The 22,016-nt window shown below is 31.5% G+C and overlaps 2 protein-coding genes across 4 annotated transcripts in view; both read left to right on the forward strand.

Annotated features, from left to right (window-relative positions):
* The first annotated feature begins 1,114 nt into the window (after positions 1 to 1,114).
* On the forward strand, positions 1,115 to 2,466 carry LOC130642316 (uncharacterized). The gene is made up of 3 exons (XM_057449404.1): positions 1,115 to 1,336; positions 1,410 to 1,778; positions 1,858 to 2,466. Exons 1-3 carry the CDS (start codon positions 1,115 to 1,117, stop codon positions 2,464 to 2,466), a joined length of 1,200 nt encoding a protein of 399 aa, XP_057305387.1.
* Positions 2,467 to 3,035: 569 nt separating this feature from the next.
* Positions 3,036 to 22,016, forward strand: part of LOC130641799 (phospholipid-transporting ATPase ABCA3-like) — a 35,405-nt gene continuing 16,424 nt past the window's right edge. The window contains exons 1-21 of one of the 3 annotated variants that reach the window (XM_057448762.1): positions 3,036 to 3,747; positions 11,200 to 11,290; positions 11,587 to 11,703; positions 12,519 to 12,592; positions 13,043 to 13,074; positions 13,186 to 13,311; positions 14,236 to 14,370; positions 14,826 to 14,991; positions 15,716 to 15,815; positions 15,891 to 16,001; positions 16,074 to 16,217; positions 16,338 to 16,432; positions 16,515 to 16,628; positions 17,704 to 17,904; positions 18,018 to 18,234; positions 19,708 to 19,798; positions 20,082 to 20,272; positions 20,410 to 20,528; positions 20,664 to 20,810; positions 21,141 to 21,230; positions 21,303 to 21,487. In XM_057448762.1, the coding sequence (XP_057304745.1) occupies positions 11,647 to 11,703; positions 12,519 to 12,592; positions 13,043 to 13,074; positions 13,186 to 13,311; positions 14,236 to 14,370; positions 14,826 to 14,991; positions 15,716 to 15,815; positions 15,891 to 16,001; positions 16,074 to 16,217; positions 16,338 to 16,432; positions 16,515 to 16,628; positions 17,704 to 17,904; positions 18,018 to 18,234; positions 19,708 to 19,798; positions 20,082 to 20,272; positions 20,410 to 20,528; positions 20,664 to 20,810; positions 21,141 to 21,230; positions 21,303 to 21,487 (2,395 nt within the window). In that variant the 5' untranslated portion in view covers positions 3,036 to 3,747; positions 11,200 to 11,290; positions 11,587 to 11,646. Of the gene's footprint in view, positions 3,748 to 11,199; positions 11,291 to 11,343; positions 11,704 to 12,518; positions 12,593 to 13,042; positions 13,075 to 13,185; positions 13,312 to 14,235; positions 14,371 to 14,825; positions 14,992 to 15,715; positions 15,816 to 15,890; positions 16,002 to 16,073; positions 16,218 to 16,337; positions 16,433 to 16,514; positions 16,629 to 17,703; positions 17,905 to 18,017; positions 18,235 to 19,707; positions 19,799 to 20,081; positions 20,273 to 20,409; positions 20,529 to 20,663; positions 20,811 to 21,140; positions 21,231 to 21,302; positions 21,488 to 22,016 lie in introns of those variants that run through there. The other 2 variants (XM_057448765.1, XM_057448763.1) reach the window with 2 other exon arrangements.

The raw sequence follows: 22,016 nt of genomic DNA on the forward strand, positions 1-22,016 counted from the left end.
CTGCAGTAACACGTCATGTTCCGGCCCTGCCATGATCATCCTAGGCAAACTTGCTGCGACTCGTATTTTTTAGTGCTGATTTGGTGCGAACCTCGTCCCAAAAGACTTGTTAGGCTATTTATATTTGAAAACGGCTGTCCAAATATAAAAAGGCTAACAAGTCCTGTGGACGAGGTCCGCACCAAATCAGCACTAATATATTATACCACCTACCAACTTTTCCAGTGTTGGCTAGTCAGGGGAACTTGTGTTTACTTTTGGTGAGCTCATCTACTGATCAGCTTCTTTATGGGTGTTATGCAATGTTCAAGGGTTATGTCTTTTTTTCATGTTGGGTGGAGCCTGTGTTCCAGAAGAATAAATCTAATTAACTATGGGAATGAGGTTGGTTTACTACAAGGTGTGTTAAGGCCGTTTCACATTACAGCAATATATAGAAAAATATTGACAGCAATATATTTATGAATAATGATATCAATTGAAAACAAGACGTATGATATACGCAAACAACCTCGCGAATAAAGTTTACAAAAAGCTGTCTATCAAATTGGGATTTTTGTTACGAAGTTAGACACGACATATTTTACTATTCAGATACGCAATAATATTTGTTACACACTTATTTTTCAAAATTGATTTGTGAGACCTTACTGAACGGAAAATTCCTCGAACTTTTAATTTTCGATGGGTCTGTCTTGGGTGAACCGACTGACAGGAAGAAGAAAGACCACAAACCCACAAGCCCCAAAATTTGCGAAATTCATTAATTCAGGTAATTCTGCCTACATACACTTTTAAAAAGTTTGGTGGAAACACCTTTATTTACTAGTTAGTTAAACAAGTGTTTTGAACACTTGTCTTATCTTTTTAAAAAAGAAAAAAGAAAAAAAAAGTAAAAATAGTTACCAAGATGAGATTCGAACACACGACGACTCCCGTGTCGGTGCTCAGAGAGGCAAAAATTTCCATTCTTGTAGGACACATTTGCGTTTTAATACAAGCTCACGAGCTTGTAATTATTGAATTCATTATATTGGAAAATATTTCGAATTATTGCAAATTGTCTCTTTAAATGTCTCTTTAAATGTCCATTTAAATTTTGTTGTAATTCAAAATGTCTGAGGAACAGAGAAAAGCGGTTGCTGCGATTATTATTGCTACAACTTTACTTCCGACAAACTTTTCCAAACCTAAGGTTACGCGTAGAATTTGGGTGAAGGAGTGGATGAAAAAACGAAAATCGATCGGTGTTTACGATAACTTAGTGCAAGAACTACGTTTGTATGACGAAGAGAGTTTCCGCAAATACCTGCGAATGAGCCCAGACATATATGAGGTGAATATAATTTTTAACTTGATATTCTTGTGAAATAATTCTGAGTTTGATCTAAAACAATCCTTTTGTTTAGCTTTTACTTGAGAAAGTCAGAAGTAAATTTACGAAGAAGACAACGCATTTACGGAAACCTTTGGAGCCGGAGTTGAAGCTGACAATAACTTTGCGCTTTCTCGCTACTGGGGAGAATTTTACTAGCTTACATCATCACTATTCTGTTGGTATTTCAACCATTGCCACATTTATTCCTCAGGTTTGTCAAGCATTATATGATACACTAAAAGATGATTTCCTCAAGTTCCCCGAAAACAAAGACGACTGGCTTGAAATTGCATCTGAATTTGAAACGATGTGGCAATTTTCAAATTGCATTGGGGCAATGGATGGAAAACATATTGCTCTGTACCATCCTAAGCTTAGCGGTTCAACATACTACAACTACGTAAGGTTTTTTCAGTTTAGTTTTACTAGGTATCATTGATGCGCGTTATCGATTTATTTTTGTCAATATTGGCTGCCAGGGACGTCTGAGCGATGGTGGAGTTTTCAGGCGGTGTGAATTTTTCAGAGGATTATCTACAAACAGCATAGATTTACCAGAAAGGAGAAAACTGCCAAACATATCTGGAATTGATGATTCCTTCCTTAACCCTGAGTGTGACCAGCCACTCTTGCCATACGTTCTAGTTGCTGATGATGCTTTTCCCTTAACTGAGTATTGCATGAAACCTTACGCACAGAAAGGACTTACTGAGTCAAAGCGCATATTCAACTATCGTTTATCACGTGCAAGAAGAACAAGTGAAAACGCTTTTGGAATACTTGTAAATCGGTTTCGCTGCCTCACTGCAAAATTAAATGTTTTGCCCGAATCTGCTGTAAAAGTAACGTTAGCTACTTGTGCGCTACATAATATGCTGTGTACTATGTCTATGCAAACGTATACAAACGCGGAGGGACCGGAAATCAAAGATAATATTTTTAACAACCTATCAAGTCTGTCCCCGATGGAAGGAACAAAATCAAGAAACTTTAGCACACGCGCAGAAAATATTCGAAATTCTTTCAGTGATTATTTTCAAGGTATAGGTCAGGTGCATTGGCAATGGAATCAAGTATACGGACAATAGAACTTTATTCACCAAAACAACAAATACAAACAATGACGAATCTAAGGGTTCTAGAAAAGCTGTATTCTTCGTTTTGGGGTCACATAGAAAGATTCGTGAGACTCTAAATCGTCAATCTCCGATGAAGCCTCGTTTTGTCTCATGTTGGAATATGTGCGCTTGGAAGTCAAGTTATCGTTCAAAAATTCCATAAGTGCATACCAAGGCCAATTAGGCTTCTTCAAATCAGCTCTCCCGCTTCCACTTTTCCTCTTCGATTCCTCATAATTCTGACGTAATGTCCCATAATAAGTCTTCATGCTGTGCATCTTCTTTTGTACTTCACTCTCGCTACAATTTAGCTCGGCTGCAATCGCTACAAGTGCCAGTTGTTTTTTGTTTTTGTCCATATATCCTGGGCAACTAACTTTGTATAGAACTTCGTGTTGTGACCACAAATTTATCAAATGTTCAGTTTCACCACTACTCCAAACTTTCTCATGTTTCAAGCCTTTTCTTCCTCGCTTCTGAGGTTTCGCAGAAGTTTCATCTTCTGGATTTTATAATACGGGGGCTGAGTGAAGGTTGAAGTTGCTGTGGCACGCTCTGACCGAATATTTGTGTGTTTTGGCTCAAGATTGACGAGGTTGGTTTTGGTGAGCTCTGAGTGAAGACATGTGCGGCATGTTGCTGTTGCGTCGTAGCTTGAGGAAATAGTATTTGATCATTCGTAGCAAAATCGTGTGGCTGACTTTCAAAATAATAAATGTTATTTTGCTCCATCTTTTATCTTCGATCGTATGTTTCATTTACTGTTTATTTCAGACAGACAAATTTCGAATACTTTGCTGATTCGATTTTTCTATTGTTCGGAGAACAATTGAGTCTTCTCACAACAAAAGAATTTCCCTTGCAATATTTTTTAATTCAAACCGTGTTTGAATTAAAAAGTCTTGACAAGTATTGAAAGCGATTGCGTAATGTTTTTTCGAACGTGTCTCAAAAGTTGGTTTCACATTATGTCAATTAATTGAGGCAATATTTTTCAATAGTTATCAATAATTTCCAATATATTGGATTCAATATATTTCTGTAATGTGAAACGGCCTTTACGCTTGCCGTTGAAAAAAAAATGCCTTAGGTCTCTAGCCTGTATATATAAACCAGCGTAATCGCAGGCTAATGAAAGTAGTGCGTATAATTTTTGAAAACAAATATAATCCCCCAGTGGAAAAAGTAGAAGCAGCCTAAAGAATCATATATCACGCATTCGTTTTAGAACGTTGGTGTCTATGTTTCATGGTAAATTTGTGAATTAATTTTAAAAGCAAGCTCTTAGCTAACCCTTCCGTCCACATAGTATTTTGATTCAGCACAGGTCCTATCTTTTGTTGGTCTATTGAAATTTTCTAATATTGTAGTTAACTACATTTATATATAAAGTCTTTTTTCCTCAAATAGGGATCATGATAGATGGGTATAGGTGTGTATATTAAAGCATTTAATGCTAATTTTAACCTACGCAGACCCAATTAGGGTCCGCACTCTACCAGTCAACTCCCTACAACATCCAACACAGTCCCCAATTTCCCCCACATGGCTTGGGTTAACCAGGAAGTATATGGTAACATTTACTTGCCCATATTGACTCACGCCAAGGGGAATCAAACCCTAGTCTTCCACAGAAAGTGCATGAATATTAACTACTAAGGTATGGTGCCATTAGTCATCAATAGCCCCAAAGGATTCTGAGTTTAATCCTAAATTAAAGCTGTTATTCAGTTAAGCAGAAATTTCAAAGATTTTTGTACCTCAAATGGGAGCTATAAACTCTGTACCTAAAACTACCCTTGTGGTCTCCTCCCCTGGAATGATTGTCATGGTATATCCCTTAAAATTAGTGACGCAAACTAAATGTAATATAATCACTACAAAAACTAGAACAAACCTACATTTTATAAAGGTCATCATAATTTTTTTGTCTTGGCATAAATTTTGGTGTTTTGACGACCAAATTCAGCTTCCACTTCCAGAGAGAATTTCAGTCCACGCAAAATGCAGCAATATCAATTATATATATAGATATCTAATGATAATGTCCATGAAAAAATAAAGCCTGGGTGGTAAAGCCTTTGTTTCTTTGTTCCTCCAAAACCACATTCTTATAATACTCTGACCACTTACAAGAAAATGAGCAAAAACGAACACAAACAAACAAAAATCTGAAAAAACCTGGACTCTCTCTATGGCCATGTATGCCCTGAGGTATATTTAAAATGGAAAGCGAGCAAAAACAAGCAGAAAATCATCAAAAAGCACCAGATTCAACTAACATACAATAGCATTTTACTATGTAACAGGCAAAACAGATTACCATAGATGCTTTATGTGCCCAAGGGTTCACTGCTTTCCATCCCTGATCAAATTTTTACATGAAACAATTGGAGTTCACATGTTTAATATCACTTATCAAACTTTAATCTGTTCAGTTTTTCATGGGATTTTGAAAACACATGTCAAAATACCACAGAATTAACAGCATTTCACCCGCGGTTTTGACAAAACTTTCAAACCCGTTGTTCGTACATGATGATTTTCAACCCCACCCCAAGTATACCTAAAATTGTAGATAAAATGTAGGTTTGCACCAGATAAAAGAAACTTTTAATGTTGTTTATATCTGCATTAACATTTTTGTTTGCATTTTTTCATTGCGCATATCGAATTAATAAACTTCTTTTACCTTATCATTTTTGGTATTCTTTAATTAAACCTGATTTTACTTGTCTATTCAGGGTGCCCACCCTCATACGAAATCACACAATCTCATACAAAATGAAAAATCTTCTATAATCTCCTACAATCACATACAAAACTACCTGAAATTATAATTTCTCATACAAACTCCTACTTTTTTAGATTTTTATTCAACTAAAATTTTGTACTTACTTTTTTTTATCAATTTGACCACCTAATCTTATACAAATAAACGAAAAATTTACCTACAAATGAGAGATAAAAATATGGTGGGCACCTTGCTATTGTTTTTATTATTATATTAAGAATTGTCATTGCCCTTACCTTACCTTTATTAGTAATAAGCATAAAAATTGTATGTGGACAAGTTCATAAATATCAGACCATATTTTGATGATTTTTGGACATTGGTATCAGTTGTTTTAAGTTTATCAGAAAATGTTTATGAAGAATAAGTTAAAAAAACAATTTGATTTTAGACTTAGCATTATAGTCGAAAGTTCCTGAATATGAAATCCCTGTTTCATAACAGCAAATATTAACATAGTTATTAACGTTTGTTTCAGGAACAATAAATTGATAAAAAATTAACAATCGCAGAATTTTGAAATTGATAAAATAATGCTCTAAACTCCTTATTTTTATGAGTTATGTATTTTGCTATGAATATGATGTGTTCAGGAACTCTCTGAGCAATTTGGCATATATTTTTTTCCAGGACACAAAATTGATAAAATTATAACACTTTAAAGCTACAAAATTGTTAAGTTTTATCTGCTTGTGACCCCAAAACAAAAAGAGACAGATAACTTTTTGTTTTGGGGTCACTATCGCAATATCGCAATATCGCAATAATTACAAAAAACATTTTTTTGTAATTATTTTATATGAAAATACAGTTAACTGGAACAGTACTGAATATATATCTTATGTAGAGCAAAAATGTGATAATTTCTTAACAAATCTGAATCAGGATATTTGTCTTTGGAAATACTCCACTTTTAGTTATTTTGTTATCAAATCCTGTCCAGAAGCATTTCAACAGTTTCCTATTATGTTAAAAAACAAACTGCATTCTACCTCTGACATAATAAGTATTAACAAATAAAACTGACTAATCTTAACAGGACACAAAATTGATAATTTTTTTAACATCTCTACTAATCTAAAGGAAAAACAACTAGTATTTACTTTATATTGCTAACTGATTAAATAAAAATCTGTAAAAATTGAAAATCCGTTCTGTATTCCTAATCACAACTATAGTGTGTAACTGCTGCACACATACCATACTGACTAATGAATGAACTATAAAATAGTATTTAAAAATAAGAAACCATTGTATTTTCACTATGAAGGAAAAAGAAGAAAAAGAAGAAAATAAAAATGAATAAACAGAAATGAATGAACACACAATTCATTCATACATAGTAAACATTCATACATGGTGAACACACATATAGTAAACATTGTCAACCATATGTGGCAGTAACCGTTTATACACTCAATACTCAATGAGTCTAACATAACAGTCTAAAAAAAATTAAAAAGGCAATAATAAAGTAGAGTTTAGTTTTGTAAATTGTTTATATTTTATCATTTTATTACCCCTAAAATTGTTTTTAGGCATTATTAAATAAGACTTGATATGATTTTAATGCTCTTTACAAAATACCGGACATTTATCTAATTGAAAAATGAGTATCATTATGACATTTTCATTTGTTAACACTTTATCAGTATGTTGTTCAAATACTCTGATAAATTTGTGTCCTGAAATTTGTTTTAGTAAATATACCATTAAAGAGTGCTTTAAATAGGATAAGGAGATTGAAAACACAAGGATAACCAAAGAAATGATAAATTACTAACAATGTTACTTTTTTATCAAAATCATGTACCACAACAGTTTTTTTGTTGGTATTTTGACCAACTTAGCTTTTGAAGGAGCAGCATATGCAGCATCCCTAAAAATTTAGGCAAACCAGGCGGATTTATATACAAATTATGAGAAAATTTTGCTTTTTTGCTTTTTAACAATGTCCAAATCAGTGTCTGATATTTATGAACTTGTCCATGTAAGCAAAAAATAAAAAAATTGTGAGTTGATTTTTTAAAGTTATTAATGAGTCAAGCAAATGACTCAACAACTTAATTCTAATTAAATCTGCAATTATAATTTTTAAAACGATTACCATTGGATATCATTGTGTTTTTGTCATTTTAGATTAAATTGTTTTCTTAGCTAGAATTTCAGTAATTTCAAGCAACTGTTTGAGCAACTGTGTTCAGAAAGATAAGCTTGCTCATTTGGGAAAATTTCATCTTGAAATCAAAGTTCATGGTTATGTTTTTTTGGTTGATTTGAAAAGTGCATAAAGTATAAGGATTCTATATGGCAACCTTGTTCCTACGACTTTGTTGTCTTTTTCTGGCAATCTTAGACCTAAAATTTTAGAAAGTGAAAGTATTATAATCTGCTCAATTTTTTCCTGTTTTAAACTTGGATGAAAAATTAGCTTGCTCAACTTGGAAAAATTTCATCTTGCAATCAAGATTCAATGTTATATATATATGTATGTATGTCTGTCTGTCTGTCTGTCTGTCTGTCTGTCTGTCTGTCTGTCTGTCTGTCTGTCTGTCTGTCTGTCTGTCTGTCTGTCTGTCTGTCTGTCTGTCTGTCTGTCTGTCTGTCTGTCTGTCTGTCTGTCTGTCCGTCTGTCTGTCTGTCTGTCTGTCTGTCTGTCTGTCTGTCTGTCTGTCTGTCTGTATTTATTTATTTTTGACAAACTTACCTTTTTATAAAATTTTAATTCACAATTTTTGCTGCCTTTATATATTCTTTTAAACATTTCAAGACAAGACTATGTATTCTAAAAGTGTAAGGGTGAAAACATATTCTTTTAAAGGACAACAGCAATAGCAAATTGCACACTATATACTTAGTCCATTTGTTAATCAGGAGAGACACCTGTTTTTTTACAAAGTATAAACCTAATAGTTAGGGAGAATTGTAACCTTAAAGTTGGACATGAGAGCTGCTTAGTAATTCTCTTCAAAACGTCTTTCTACAGCACCCATTAATATTTTCTTCTATTCTTCAATCATGATAATGTTTAAATGTGCTGTCCTGTGAAATATGGAGGAATTTAATTTGTTAATATAAATAACTAATTCGGTCAATGGAAAAGATTATTTCAGGGACAATATTTAACTTCTCAAAATTTTGCTACATAATTTAGGAAGGAAAAAGGGCAATAGACTGTACACATTTTGCTTAATAACTTGAGTTATAACATAATAGTTATTAAAGCCAGGGCTCGTCATATAAGGCACATAATAGGGTTTGAATTTGATGGTCGCAATTTGCTATTTGCTAATCAAAATAATGTCTTAGCGAATCATTGTACAAAGCAAATGTTAAAACTGCAAATCCTATTTTTTCATCAATCATTTGTTTCACCTATTTTTATAACGGTTGCTGCAATAAAACTACTATTATCAAGGGATTAATGGGAAGTGGCCTACAGCGTACCAAGACAATTGCAAAGAGCTTTTTTTCTCTACAGTCAGCAAATTTTCGTAAACTGACTGTATATTTCTAATTTAAACCCTTTGTTATAATACGTCCATGCCTTTTTACCCTTCTGCTACAACCTAGATGTGTGACGAACTGTGCACCTTCCAAAATTAAATGTGCTATAGCAAACTTCATGTTTTATTCTGCCTGTTATTTTCAAGATAAAACATTTCAAAGATTTTTATGAGAGCTGAAGACTTAAGTGGGTGCAAACATTCTAGAAAAAAGATGAACACTGTAGTCATCAATAATGTATGTAGCATAATTCTTTCGTATACACATGTTGCAACAATTTAAAAGATGGAAAATTGTTTTGATGATTGTGTTCATGTCAATATACCTTGGGTACCCATTGATTTATTTGCAGGTGGATTACCTTTAGTTTGTGTCCCTTTACCTTTAAATACAAATTCAGAAAGAAGTTTCATTTAGGTATTACTTGCAACTTGTATCAAAAGTACCCCTTTCTCAAGTTGCTGTTTAATTCTCTTTGACATTCATATCAAAACCTATAAAGTTCAATCTTTTCTGTAAGGCACTCTTGTTGTGATAAAGATGCATTTGATCTCCTTTTATGATCCAAAGGATCTACGCCAAAGTTATCAATAAACCTAAAATGTTTTTGGTGTATTCAAGTATATGTTACTCACGATCCACTTGATTAATTTGAAATCTTTTATTTGGCTTACGCAAGCTCACACTATATTCTTGTGTCCAGTCATGAATCCATTTAATGGAAGATTTTCTTTTTCTCTTGAACTTCTGTTTCTTGCTGCAATAACCATTCGTTGTACAATAGCTTACACTGTGCTTTAATTGTAGCTTTCAGCAGCCTTGCTTTCAAACTTGATCAGATATCTATAAATCGTTTATACATTGCATCTCAAACATCTGGGAAACTTTTTTTTCTGCCTCCACCTAGCTGACGAAATCTAACTTTTATTGCAGGTGCATTAATTTCATCCTTAATTAAATTGGCAAAACATTGTTTTCCAAGTTTTACAGCTTTCCCCAAGGTTGGATCACCGTGTTTATCATTTTTAAGATCGGGATAGAGTTCTCTAACTGCCGCTGCCACATATCCATCTCTTGGTATTTTCTGTGTATGTTTTATAACTTTGTCATTATAATTTGTCTTATCTTTGTTTTTCTTAACTTCGTCATTCACTTTTTTACTTTTTGATAAGCTTTCAAAGTTCTTGCTTTTCCTTCAAAATGTATTTATTGCGTTCTCTTAAAAACTTTTGCTTCTCTTGCTTTTTTTCACTCACCTTCACTACAACTTCAAAATAAAATTACTCACCTATTTGTTTGACAACACTATATAGTTATAAAATCTATGAAAAAACAAAATCAAAAGAATTAATAACAATAGCTTGAGTCTCGAATAAATGAATTAATATTTATTAGGACAGGAAAATAGTCAAAAAAATTAGCTAACAGGTGGGGAGGGGTGACTTGCACCTAAGAGTAGGCATTTTGGGACTTTTCTTTATTGTGCAAGTTTGAGTGCAACTTAACTCTCCTTCAGAATAACAAAAACGAGGTGAAAATGAGCCACAAAACTTGTTTGCAAATAATAATAATTTAAATTTTTTTTGTTCTCATTTTAATACACATTAAAGAATATTACCTTTCCCATAATGGTTCAACAAGATTGATTGATCTGTATACCAAAACAAATACGTCCATAGTTATAATGCCAATGTTTATTATATGTTACCTGAGAAAGGATTGTCTATCGAACATGTGCATATTTTGAACCAAAGTATAAAAGTGACCTTATTCTCTTCTTTTCCTGCCTAACCCACATTTTTTCCTTTTGCGTTTTTTACATCTTTTTTAAAACTAGCGATCCCTAAGCTGCTTTTTTTAAAGGATTATTTAACTGGCACAAACATGAACTTTTTGGCATAACAGGTGTTTGAAAAATTAGCTCACTGAATGCATTAAGCTGCGTTAAGGCTTTAGCGACTGGTATGTAACTCAGTTGGCACACTCCATGGCACAGTTGAAGTTTTTAAATCTTTTCTGTCTCAGAAATAAATAAATAGGTTATTTTTTGGCTGAGGGCAGCAAATTAGAAAGTAATAATGAAACATCTTTTAGCATATCATTTGTGGTATTCTTTAATTAAACATGATTTTATTGTCTCTTGTATTTTGAGTCATTAATTTTTTTATGCTATATATAAGCATAAAAAATTACATATGTAAGCAAAAAAATATAGAATAAAAATGGTGCAACTAATGTACAATGTTTCTGAAGGTGGTAGGTTATTTTTTTTGTTACATATATTCACAGATGTTTATTGAAGGTTGTTATCGCTTTTAACAGTTATGTAATATTAATTTAAAAAATATGCATAAAATAAATATTTTGGAAACACAACACTGTATGTTTGTTTCTCTCCATAGAAACGAAATTGTTTACTCCACCATCTTGTTATTTAATTTTTTTAAAGTTTACACAAAAGATTAATTATCAGCGAGAAAATGAAAGGTTAAGGTTTGTACTATCTATACATATATATGTATGAAGCAAAATAAAATGTTAAAATAAGCTTGTGCTCAGGTGTGATGAATGTTTTCTGATAAATGTTTTAACAGTTGTGTTTGTCTGTTAGTATTTTAATCGTAACTTCTAATGAGACACCTTTCTGTTTTGTTGTTAATGGAAATTATTTTGTCTATTTTGTTAATTGTTTTTTTTTATATATTTTTAAACATGAAGAGTAGTTAAAGTTTTCTTGTATCTAATTAAATCCACAAATTGATGTTTGAAATGACTATCATTTAATTTAGGTTGAAAAAACTGCTATTCTAAGCTAGAATTTAATTAATGTCAAGCAACTGTGCCTAATCATGGCTGGTGTGTTCAGAAAGTTACGCTTGCTCATTTGGAAAAATTTCATCTTGCAGGTAAAATTCATGATTTTTTTCTGGTTTTGAAAAGTGCATAACTTACTGTAAACTCTATCGAACTCTTCCCCAAGATATGTTGCACTCATTTTCAACCTAGTTTAAAATCATTTGCTCAAGTTGTACCCCAGATAATTCAGACCAATAACTAGGACTTTTGACTTAAATTTGTAAGAATGTTACGCAAAACACTGTTACCTTTTATTGTCTTTAATACACTAAATAAATACATTATTGATTGTACATATTCTATTGTCATATCCAAAATAAGTAGAAATATATATTTTTCTTGTCTGAGTAAGTTAAGTCCTTAATAAGGCAATTAACGAGATGTATTGTGGTGGCTATTTGTCTGTTGTAGAAAGGTTCCTTTCAAGGTTTAGCAGAAACTTAATAAGAGAAATGTTGTTATCATCATTACAAAAAAAATTGATAAGATTTGTTAGATGTTTTATGAATTTTATGACTTTGAAGTGCAAATGTTAAAGACGTTTAAATGCTATTCCATATTGAACAATGCACCAGAAGCCAAGAATCCAAAATCTTTTAACCTGCAATTCTGTTTAACCTGCATTCTGTTAAATATACAACTAAGCTAATTACTAGTGTTTCAATTGTGGATTCACCTTAAAACACTTTTTCAAAACCATTGTAAATGTTCAAGACAAATAAAGTTGAACAATATTTTTGCAACACGACATATACTAATATGGTTTAAAATTGCACTACATGATAATTTTAAATTAATTAATCTATCAGCCTGGATTTGAAGTTTTACATCATCATTACATTAAAATTATTTTTCTTAACTTTAGATCAGGCGTCCAATCGGCACTGCAGTTGAAATTCTGTTACCTATTGCATTTTTATCACTGCTTATTTTAGCCAGGTAATCTTATATGTTAATTAAAGAATTATAAAAAAGTTGTTGTAAATTGTAATGGTGTAGTGTTGTAATTTCCCAGTTGTGTTCTTAGTTGTCCTTGTCGATATTTAAACATATTTTTGAATAAGGTTTCACTCTATCTCTTCATTAAGCTATTACGATTTTAAAAAAAAGCGTTAGAGGCGTTGTGTTCTTATAAGATGCAATAGTGATGACCATCAAAAAGGGGGGAAACAGGATATTTTCAGGACATGTATAAAAATGTTTTCAAATTTAAAATTAAACCAAAACTTTGTTTTACATTTTGCATCTGACAAATTAGAACCAAAACTTTCTTGTCTTGACACCAAAATGTTAACCACAAAACCTTTCATAAAATCCTTAATTAAGCCTCGCAGACCCTAAATATTTAAATTTCTGAATTACATCCTAATCAATATTATGTACTTTCAGGCAACTTATTAAGAACAACGAAAAATGTTTTTGTAAGTATATGATAACTATTCAGAGTTTAAAAAACCTTTTGCTCTATTTTTAATACTGGATTTATTTTTTTATAAAGTTTCATTCATATATTTTTTATTTCACACTTTTAGCTACTTTTAATCATCTGAACATTCCAAGCCAAGACTATATTAATGATTATGTAAAAAGGCTGAAGGGTGAAAAGATATTGGTGACGGGGCGGTTGACGATAGCATATTATCCGCACACTGAAATTAGTAAGTTTAGTACCAGAACAGTCTTGATTTGTTAATCAGGTGACACGCCTGTTTTTCATAGACAAGGAAATTGAGTACCTTAAAGTCGTGCATGAAAGATGCAATGTAATTTTCTGAAAATATGATGAAATTAAATTTACAAATATTTATGAATAACGAATTTATTTTTTACTTAGAGAAATTTATCCAAGTAAAATTTGGCAATCTGGCTGGTGAAATCCAAAATGCTGAGCTTGACAATGAAACAATTTTTAAATATAGACACTCTTGTGTAGCATTCACATTGAAACAATGCTGCATTATCAATAAATTTAGGGGGACCAGCGATCTGAGAATTCCAAAAAGTCAAGAAATAAAGTTTTTATCCTGTTTATTAAACTCAACCATGAACTATCTAAGTGCAAATAGAATTATGTTTAAAAAATGTTAATTTTGTAATAAGCAATTTCATGTTGGGAAATTGATATTTAAGTCATGGAAAAGTATATATAAAGATGGTACAATAACTATCTGTACACATAATTGTATGGGTAAAAGCATTATGACAGACCACTTCTACGGCAGGTTTTTGAGGTTCTCTTTTCCATTTTTCTACAAAACTGTAACTTTTACTTGTCTGTGCATTGTTAAAAAGATTGGAAAAAAGTTACTAGTCAAACTTCTGTTGTAATGTTTTGCGTAGTTTAAGCTGACGTAATAGCCTGAAACAAATTAGAAAACTGTAAATATTATTCCAATATTATAAAATTAAAATTTATTAAAAAAAACCTCTATTATTTAGTACTAGCATAGAGTTTTGTTAGAACTAAATACATATATTTCTTTTTTTCTCGAACTACTAGACTTTTAACTGTTCTCAAATACTTGTTTTATATGTAAATAAAATATAGTATTTTGATAATTTAATGCTTTCATATTTTTTAGCCACAAAATTGATTGAGAAAGTTGCAAGGGGAGTTAACGTGGGCGTGGCATATAATGATTCAAATGGAATTTCGTTTGCATCAAAAGACGATCTCTTGAATGAAGTGAAAGAGTTTACAGATAAATATTTGGGAGGTAAATTTTATTTTTCTGCACATGCCAAAACTAATGCACAAGTAAGTATAAGCAAAAAAGTGTGTAAAAAGGTTTTTGAAAGCTGTTTTTATCTGTTGAATGATATGACAGATCACTGTGTAGGTACCGTGGATAGTTAAGTTGTTTATTTTACAGGATTTTTAGTGTCTTAATAGCTTGTAGGTGTGTGCCTGTAAAATAATTTAAAAAAATTATCTGTCTTTATACTCTTATAAGTAAAAAAACATTTTAGTTATTGTGTGTTTTTTAAATTCTATACAACCTTTAGCATTTCTTAAAAAACAGGTATTGTTCTCTGGTCTGGTGTAAACCATTTAAATTGTTCTAAAACATTTAAAATTGTTTTTTTGTATCTCTTCCTCTATGTTGTATTTGGGAGAAGTAAAGATGGTTGAATTTATCAACAAGTTATAATTTAAATAAATTTTTCCTAGCAATCATATTCGAAAATGTTGAAGCCAACAAGCCGTTTCCAAAAACTGTGGAGTACTCAATACGGCTACATCATTCAACAGGAGAGTTGTATGATTCAAGTGTAAAATCTTGGATGACACGATGGGTTTATCCATTTTTTCAACAAGCTTCGCCACGCAAAAGCAGGTATATAATTAAAGTTTTTTCATTTGAAATAGTCTTTTGCACATATCATATTAAAAAAATATTGCAATGGCCAGAAGGCTTAAATAAGGTTTATTTCTTTTTGAAATCAGTATTTTACAAACCTCAAATTTGACAATCTAGCTTTTACAAGAATATGTACAGGAAATGTTTTTACGGAAATCAGCTTGGTCTTTAAACAAGCAGGATCAGTACGTGGGGCTGATAATTTGGGAACAAATTTAAATATATATGATAATCAAATAGGGATCCTCCTTCATGATTACAGTTACAGTTTATTCATCAGGTAGTCAAAAATAGCATTTTATTAACATTTTGCTTTTTACTTTTTCACATCATTTCTTAACAAATGTAAGTACAGGTTAAGGTGAGACTAAGTTGCAATAAAAATCTTAGCAGGAAATTAATACTATATATAACACAAATGGTAAGTGAGCAATCCCTATAAACAGCCTCATATGAACACCCTCTTCTTGTTCTTGGTTTGTATACCCTAAGCCAAAAAGCTTTTTTTAATGTTCTTTAATAAATAACCACTAAATGATAGTATAATGCAATAAAGACCCAGTTATTTACATATTTTTTTGTGCAAATCTTTCCTGGCTTGTTTTTGAAGCAGATTTGACTCTTAATATTTTTGTATCACTTTGCGTTTCCTCTTACTTTTCCTGCAATAATACATGTCAAATTTATTTCCTCTTTTTAGTTTTTATCTAAGCCCTTTCTTGAGTCTTCAGTATTTCATGGATTCTGCTATTTTGCAACATTACACAAGTGCTAACTACACAGTTGCAGAAGACATCCAGGTACATTGTAACAATTTTTAAAATTATTTAGTATGGAAAGAATTGATCTCTGACAATACTATGTCTTTTTTGCAGCAATTTCCATATCCTGATTATATTGAAGATACCTTTATCCAAATCATTCAAGGCACCATGCCTCTTGTCTTTGTTTTGGCATACGTATACAGTGCTGTTATGATTGTTAAGGTAATTTTATAAGCACATCTCTTGTACGTCTTATTAAAACTTTAGACTGTATTATATATTATTTTTGTGTAGGAACTGGTAGCAGAGAAGCAATGTCGGTTAAAAGAGAGTATGAAGATGATGGGACTGGCCAATTGGGTTCACTGGACAGCCTGGTTTATTAAAATATTCTTGTTTTTGTTCTTGAGCATTATTATCCAAACTGCAATACTGAAGGTTCCTATTTTGTTAGTTTGTGTAGTTGAAAATCTTCTATAGTAGATGTTATTTATAACATCTCAATGAAACAGTTAAATGACATAATTTATGACTAAAGTGTAAATTCATTATATTTAGGGTGGTAAAATCTTTGAGTTTGCAGATACTGGCGTTGTGTTTGTTTTCCTTCTGTTGTACTTTCTTTCCACCATATTCTACCTGTTCTTCTGCAGGTAAAAAATGATTTATTATAGGACTATAACTACAACATTTAAGGAAAAGCTCACTTATAAATTTTGTAAAATACATTTATAGTGTATTTTTCTCCAATGCAATTCGAGGAATGTTATTTGCTGCAGTTTTGTGGTTTGCTACATATGCGCCATTCTCAACATTTGCACAACCAGAAAAGTTTGAGGAACTAAGCAGGTACTATTCGTTTCACTTCTTTTCTAAATTCTGTTACATTAAAAAGAAACTCGTTTTTATTATTAGTTGAATATCACTATTTTAAAGATGACCTTTTATTTAATATTTTTACAACTAAAACAAGACAATCTAGCGATTATCACAAATTTTGCTTGCCATCTAAATAATGGAAACTTCTGCAAGTTTATTAAAGTACAAGGGAATGGTCGAGCTACTTCATCAAGTATTATTCATTGAGATTTATTGAAAGTATTATCCAACCTAAAAAGTGTAAATATCTTTTAATTTTTTTAATTTGTGGTCAAAAAATATGATACAAAAGAGAAGCTAATTATTAATAATTAAAGAAGAAGAAAGTAAAATAATTGTTTACAAGGTTAAAGTTAAAATTATTTTGGCTTTATGACACACACATTAGCCATCCAAGAAGTAATATATGTCCACAGAAGATTTTTGAAAATTCATTTTTTTACTTCAGCTCCTTGACCATAATGTTAGGTAGGGTAATTCAAGATGTATAAAAGTATATACTTCTTAGTTTATATAACTGAGTATCTAAAGCTTGTATAAAGGTAAAAAAAGTGAAAAAGATGCAAACCGGAACTAAACCTTGATGCATAAATAAATCTAATTGGCTATATAAAATCAATTCATCCTCCTGGTCTCCTAGTTATGTACTCTGGTGATCTCGTGAACATCCCTGGTTAAAAATAAACACTGGAATGTATAGGCACATGAAAAGTATAAGGTTTTTAATTGGTTAGTAGAGGTAAAGTCCAGCGCAAAGGTGTGGAAATAAAAACACTGACCAGGTAAAAAATCAATATTAAAACATGGATATTTATCGGCGCTGGCTTGGTTGAAAATTTATATTTGTTTTGGCAGGCAAAGATTGAGATACAAGGCAGGTATAATCTATACTAAAGCGTTTGCAAGGCGATGAAAAATAATAATAATAATTTTTTAGTCTGTTTGGCCATTGTTTAAGGCCAGCTAAGCTACTATTTTTAAAACAATTGATTATTCACTCCACTGCGAGAATCATATTATTATGGAAAATCATTATTTTTTGCAGTGAAAAGAAGTTTGCGTCTTGTCTTCTTCCAAACACTTGCCTGGGTATCATGGTTCAAATTATATCACGTCGCGAATCATCTAAAGTTGGTGTGACATGGGATAATATTAACAAGAAAACATCTGTTGATGATAATTTCACTCTTGCTACAGCCTTTGGTGTACTAATTCTCGACTGTGTGATCTATGGAATTTTAACATGGTTAGTTTTAGAATTTTCTGATGTACCAAAATATCAAGCCACTAATAAGGTACAGCCATTTTCATTTATTTTTTATTTTTTTTCATTTTATGCAACACTTATTATTGACTTAGGTACATAGAAAATGTCTTTCCTGGAGAATATGGAGTGCCACGGCCACTTTATTTTCCATTCCAACCATCTTATTGGTGTGGTTCCAGAAGTACTTCCCAGTTTGGAAGCTTAGAAGAACTAAAAGGAAACAAGGTTCACCCAAATGCTGACTTTGAAGACGAACCTGAAGATTTAAATATTGGTGTATCTATTAAAGAATTGCGGAAAGTTTTTGACGTATGTTGTTTCTGAGATTTATTCACTTTATTTTTATGTTTTAAGACCAATTTTTGTTGTAACAAGCACCTTAAGTGTACAAATTTTTACGAGGATTTATTTTCGCGAGCTAAAAAAAATTGCATTTCGCTAGGATTTATTTTTGCAAATCAATGGTTTTCGAGAATTCCCTATATATTTGGTTACATTTTGCGAGGATTTAATTTAATAGGTAAAACTTTGTGAATATTATTTGTGCATATCTATGTTTTAATATATATAACCAAAAATTCACCTCTTTTGAATTTGGCTATATGCCCTACCTCATAGTGTTTTCTGCATGCAACTTTTAATTAGTGGGAAATGTGCAAAACCTATATTTTTTTCTTAATCACAATGGTTGGCAACTTTAGGTATATTAAAAATAAAATTTATTTATTATATCTTGAACTTTTCTTACAGAGGCTCCATGTTGTGTATTGTTTTGTTTAAGGGGATCTTAACATACAAAGTTTGGGCCTTTTAATCATGTATGGAAAGTGCAATTTGCAACAAACAATGATATTGCATTTTTTCAAAGTTATGCGGACAGCAGCACATGATTATCTGACCAAACATGCAAAAGAGGCTTTTATATTCATTGTGATGGGTGCTATATCTAGCAAGTACTTTTAAAAATACAACAGCATTTCAACAGTTACACCAATGGGACATTTTTTGTGTGTTTCCCCTGCCGGAAAAGGATTGCTTATGTAAACATTATCATACTTCTTAATTCCCCACCCCACTCTTAATTAGTCAACCTAATATCTTGACAATTAATAAGCAGCCATGTACATAATCATTGTATTATGCTAATAATGCTAAAAATTGTTTACTAACCCTAGAGCTACCTCTTTTGAGCAAGCCTTAAAGTGGGTTTCCACTCAAACGAAAGCAGTCGAATCAATCTACCTCGATCAAAACGTTCAATGGTGTTTTTATGAAAATTGGTTTTCACTTACATTTGACCATGCCACGATCAATGGTGAATTATTCAAATTTATTTCAAAACAAACAATAACACAAATTTGAGATAAAATAATGGTATTAAACACGCACTTAGAGTTTCATGACATAAATTTCATAAATATGATAACCGAAATATACTCATATACTGACTAAGTACTCATTTCTTTGTTGATTTGCTTACATTACTGGGTATAAATCAATCTTATTGGATAAATTTAGTCGATTCAAGTAGAAAGCAATTCTTCTTTTAAACCGCCAGGTCAACGTTGATCGACAAAGATTATGCAATGTTTTGCATTCATTTGAGTGGAAACATGCCTTAAGCCTAGTTTTTCAAGATACAACTTTCTTGCACATTAAGAATTTGTTGATTTGGCACTAATTCTTTTGGTAATATTAATGTTGCAAAAACACCCAGTTAATGGGTATTTTCACTATATCACATTGTTAAAAAATTCACCACGTCTTTACATATATGTTTAGAGTGCAGCTGGTAAGAAAGTAGCAGTTGATGGGCTAAGTTTAAACATTTATAAAGGACAAATCACAGCTTTGCTGGGTCACAATGGAGCTGGTTAGTATAACTCCGTGTTTACACACAAATGTATGTTGAACAATATAAAATTTCAGTCTCACTATTGAAGTCACAGAGAATCAATGTTAGTCTTCAATAAATGTTAAAAAACAGACCTTGCAAAATAGACTGCCAGGAATTACGATAGAAGTGGTCAAAATTGGAGATTAGTGTTATTTAATTTAAAAAAAAAACCATAAGCCTGTTTCAACCGAATACCAATTACTTATGTTTTTATTTTTTCTTAAGTCACATGTTTTGGTACATATTGATGACTTTTTAGGAAAAACAACAACAATGTCTATTCTAACTGGTTTGTTTTCACCAACTTCTGGTGAAGCAACAATCAATGGTAGAAGTATTTACACAGACATGGATGGCATACGAGAAAGCCTTGGATTATGTCCACAACATAACGTTCTCTTTGATCGATTAACTGTTAAAGAGCATTTAGAGTTCTTTTCTGCTTTAAAGGTAATCCTAGTGTAATATCCTTGTTTTACTAGATTTGTCTATTGCATATCTATAAATGTAACAATAATGTTTAAATTGAAAAAAGTGAATGAATAAAAGGATGAATAAATGAATAAATGAATGAATGGTGTATTTAGAATGTTCCAAAAGCACAAGGTAAAATTGAAATAGATCAAATGATCAATGACATACAACTTAAAGATAAGGCCAATCAAATGTCATCTACTCTGTCTGGTGGTATGAAAAGAAAATTATGGTATGTTTCTTGCTTTGTTATTTACGAAATTTGTTTTGTCAACCAATTCTTTCCAATGCTTATACTATTTGTGTTAATTAATATTCTTCAATTTAATATTTTTCAATTGTTTTCTGACACGTGGATTTTTATTAGCTGTGCTATTGCTTTGCTTGGTGGTTCAGAAACTGTTTTCCTTGATGAGCCGACATCTGGGATGGATCCATATGCGAGACGTGCAACTTGGGATTTACTGCAGAAATACAGAGCTAACAAAACAATTATCTTAACAACTCATTTTATGTAAGTATGTACTTAGAATTAACTATTAATATAACATCCATATACATCTGTCGTCATGCAAAATGGTAACTGCAGTAGTAAGGCACATTAAATTCGCTAAATAAAGGACAAGCGAACTTGTGAATTTATCTATGGGCCATTGATTAGTTTCCAAGTGTTCTTAAACATGCATAATTAAATAGTAAGTATTTTTGGTTATGGACAACTACCTGGTAAATTTCTAGCTTTAACTGACCTTTTGTATTACATTTTATTTTTTTATTACATTACCATTATTGAGAGAAATTACCATGCTTTTAACCATGTTACATTCATGTCTGAATTTTCTAGGGACGAAGCAGATCATTTAGGTGATCGAATTGCAATCATGGCCGATGGTCAACTTCGTTGTTGTGGATCTTCTTTATTTCTAAAGAAAAGGTAAGTACAGAGTTTAAGCTAACACAATTATTCAAAATGCATGGTTGTAATGTTACATAACAATTTATTTAGATATGGAGTCGGCTATCATATGACATTAGTTAAAGGAGATAACTTTCAGGAGACAAAAACAAGATCTCTAATTTCTCAGCATGTCCCCACATCTAAGATGGTTGGGAATGTTGGAATGGAAATAAGTTACATTTTGGATGAGGATAGCACAAAACAATTTAAAGGGTTATTCGAAGTCCTAGAAGGTTTTATTTTTATATAATATTATATATACTTTTATTTGATACTCTATCTATCTGAATTAGCAACCCAGATAGGTTATCAGTGTGGTGGCTGACTATAAAAAATTGGGTGTATTTTTTGCAACATAGAAAAATTAAACTACAAAGTAAGAATTTGTTGCTACGCCGTATGACATTTTTATACAGCGTATAAAGAATATATACTGCATATTAAAAAATGTTTAATTATAGCATTGAACTAATGCTTCAAGATTTAAAAATATGTAATGTATAAATTTTAACAAGTATCTCAAATGGCAGAAGCATGTCACATTTGGTAGGAAAAATTGATGAGATAATCAGCTGTAATTTTCAATTACCCATAGTATAGTATCATATAAACAACATTTGAGCAAAATCTGGAAGATTTTTTGTGACGTTGGCATAGATAAAAAAGTCAAATTAAGCTTGTTAAATTAATGTAATTGACATTGTGACACAGACTTGTGTATTATAATAGATGTAGAAAAACTGAAACCCAGTAAAATTCTTC

The sequence above is a fragment of the Hydractinia symbiolongicarpus genome, chromosome 4, assembly GCF_029227915.1.
Source record: "Hydractinia symbiolongicarpus strain clone_291-10 chromosome 4, HSymV2.1, whole genome shotgun sequence".
In the NCBI taxonomy this organism is placed as follows: Eukaryota; Metazoa; Cnidaria; class Hydrozoa; order Anthoathecata; family Hydractiniidae; genus Hydractinia; species Hydractinia symbiolongicarpus.

Coding starts and splice junctions, on each gene's coding strand:
- LOC130642316 (XM_057449404.1), top strand. CDS start 1,115: ATGTCTGAGGAACAGAGAAAAGCGGTTGCTGCGATTATTATTGCTACA. Junction 1,337..1,409: donor TGAGCCCAGACATATATGAG/GTGAATATAATT, acceptor CCTTTTGTTTAG/CTTTTACTTGAGAAAGTCAG. Junction 1,779..1,857: donor GTTCAACATACTACAACTAC/GTAAGGTTTTTT, acceptor ATTGGCTGCCAG/GGACGTCTGAGCGATGGTGG.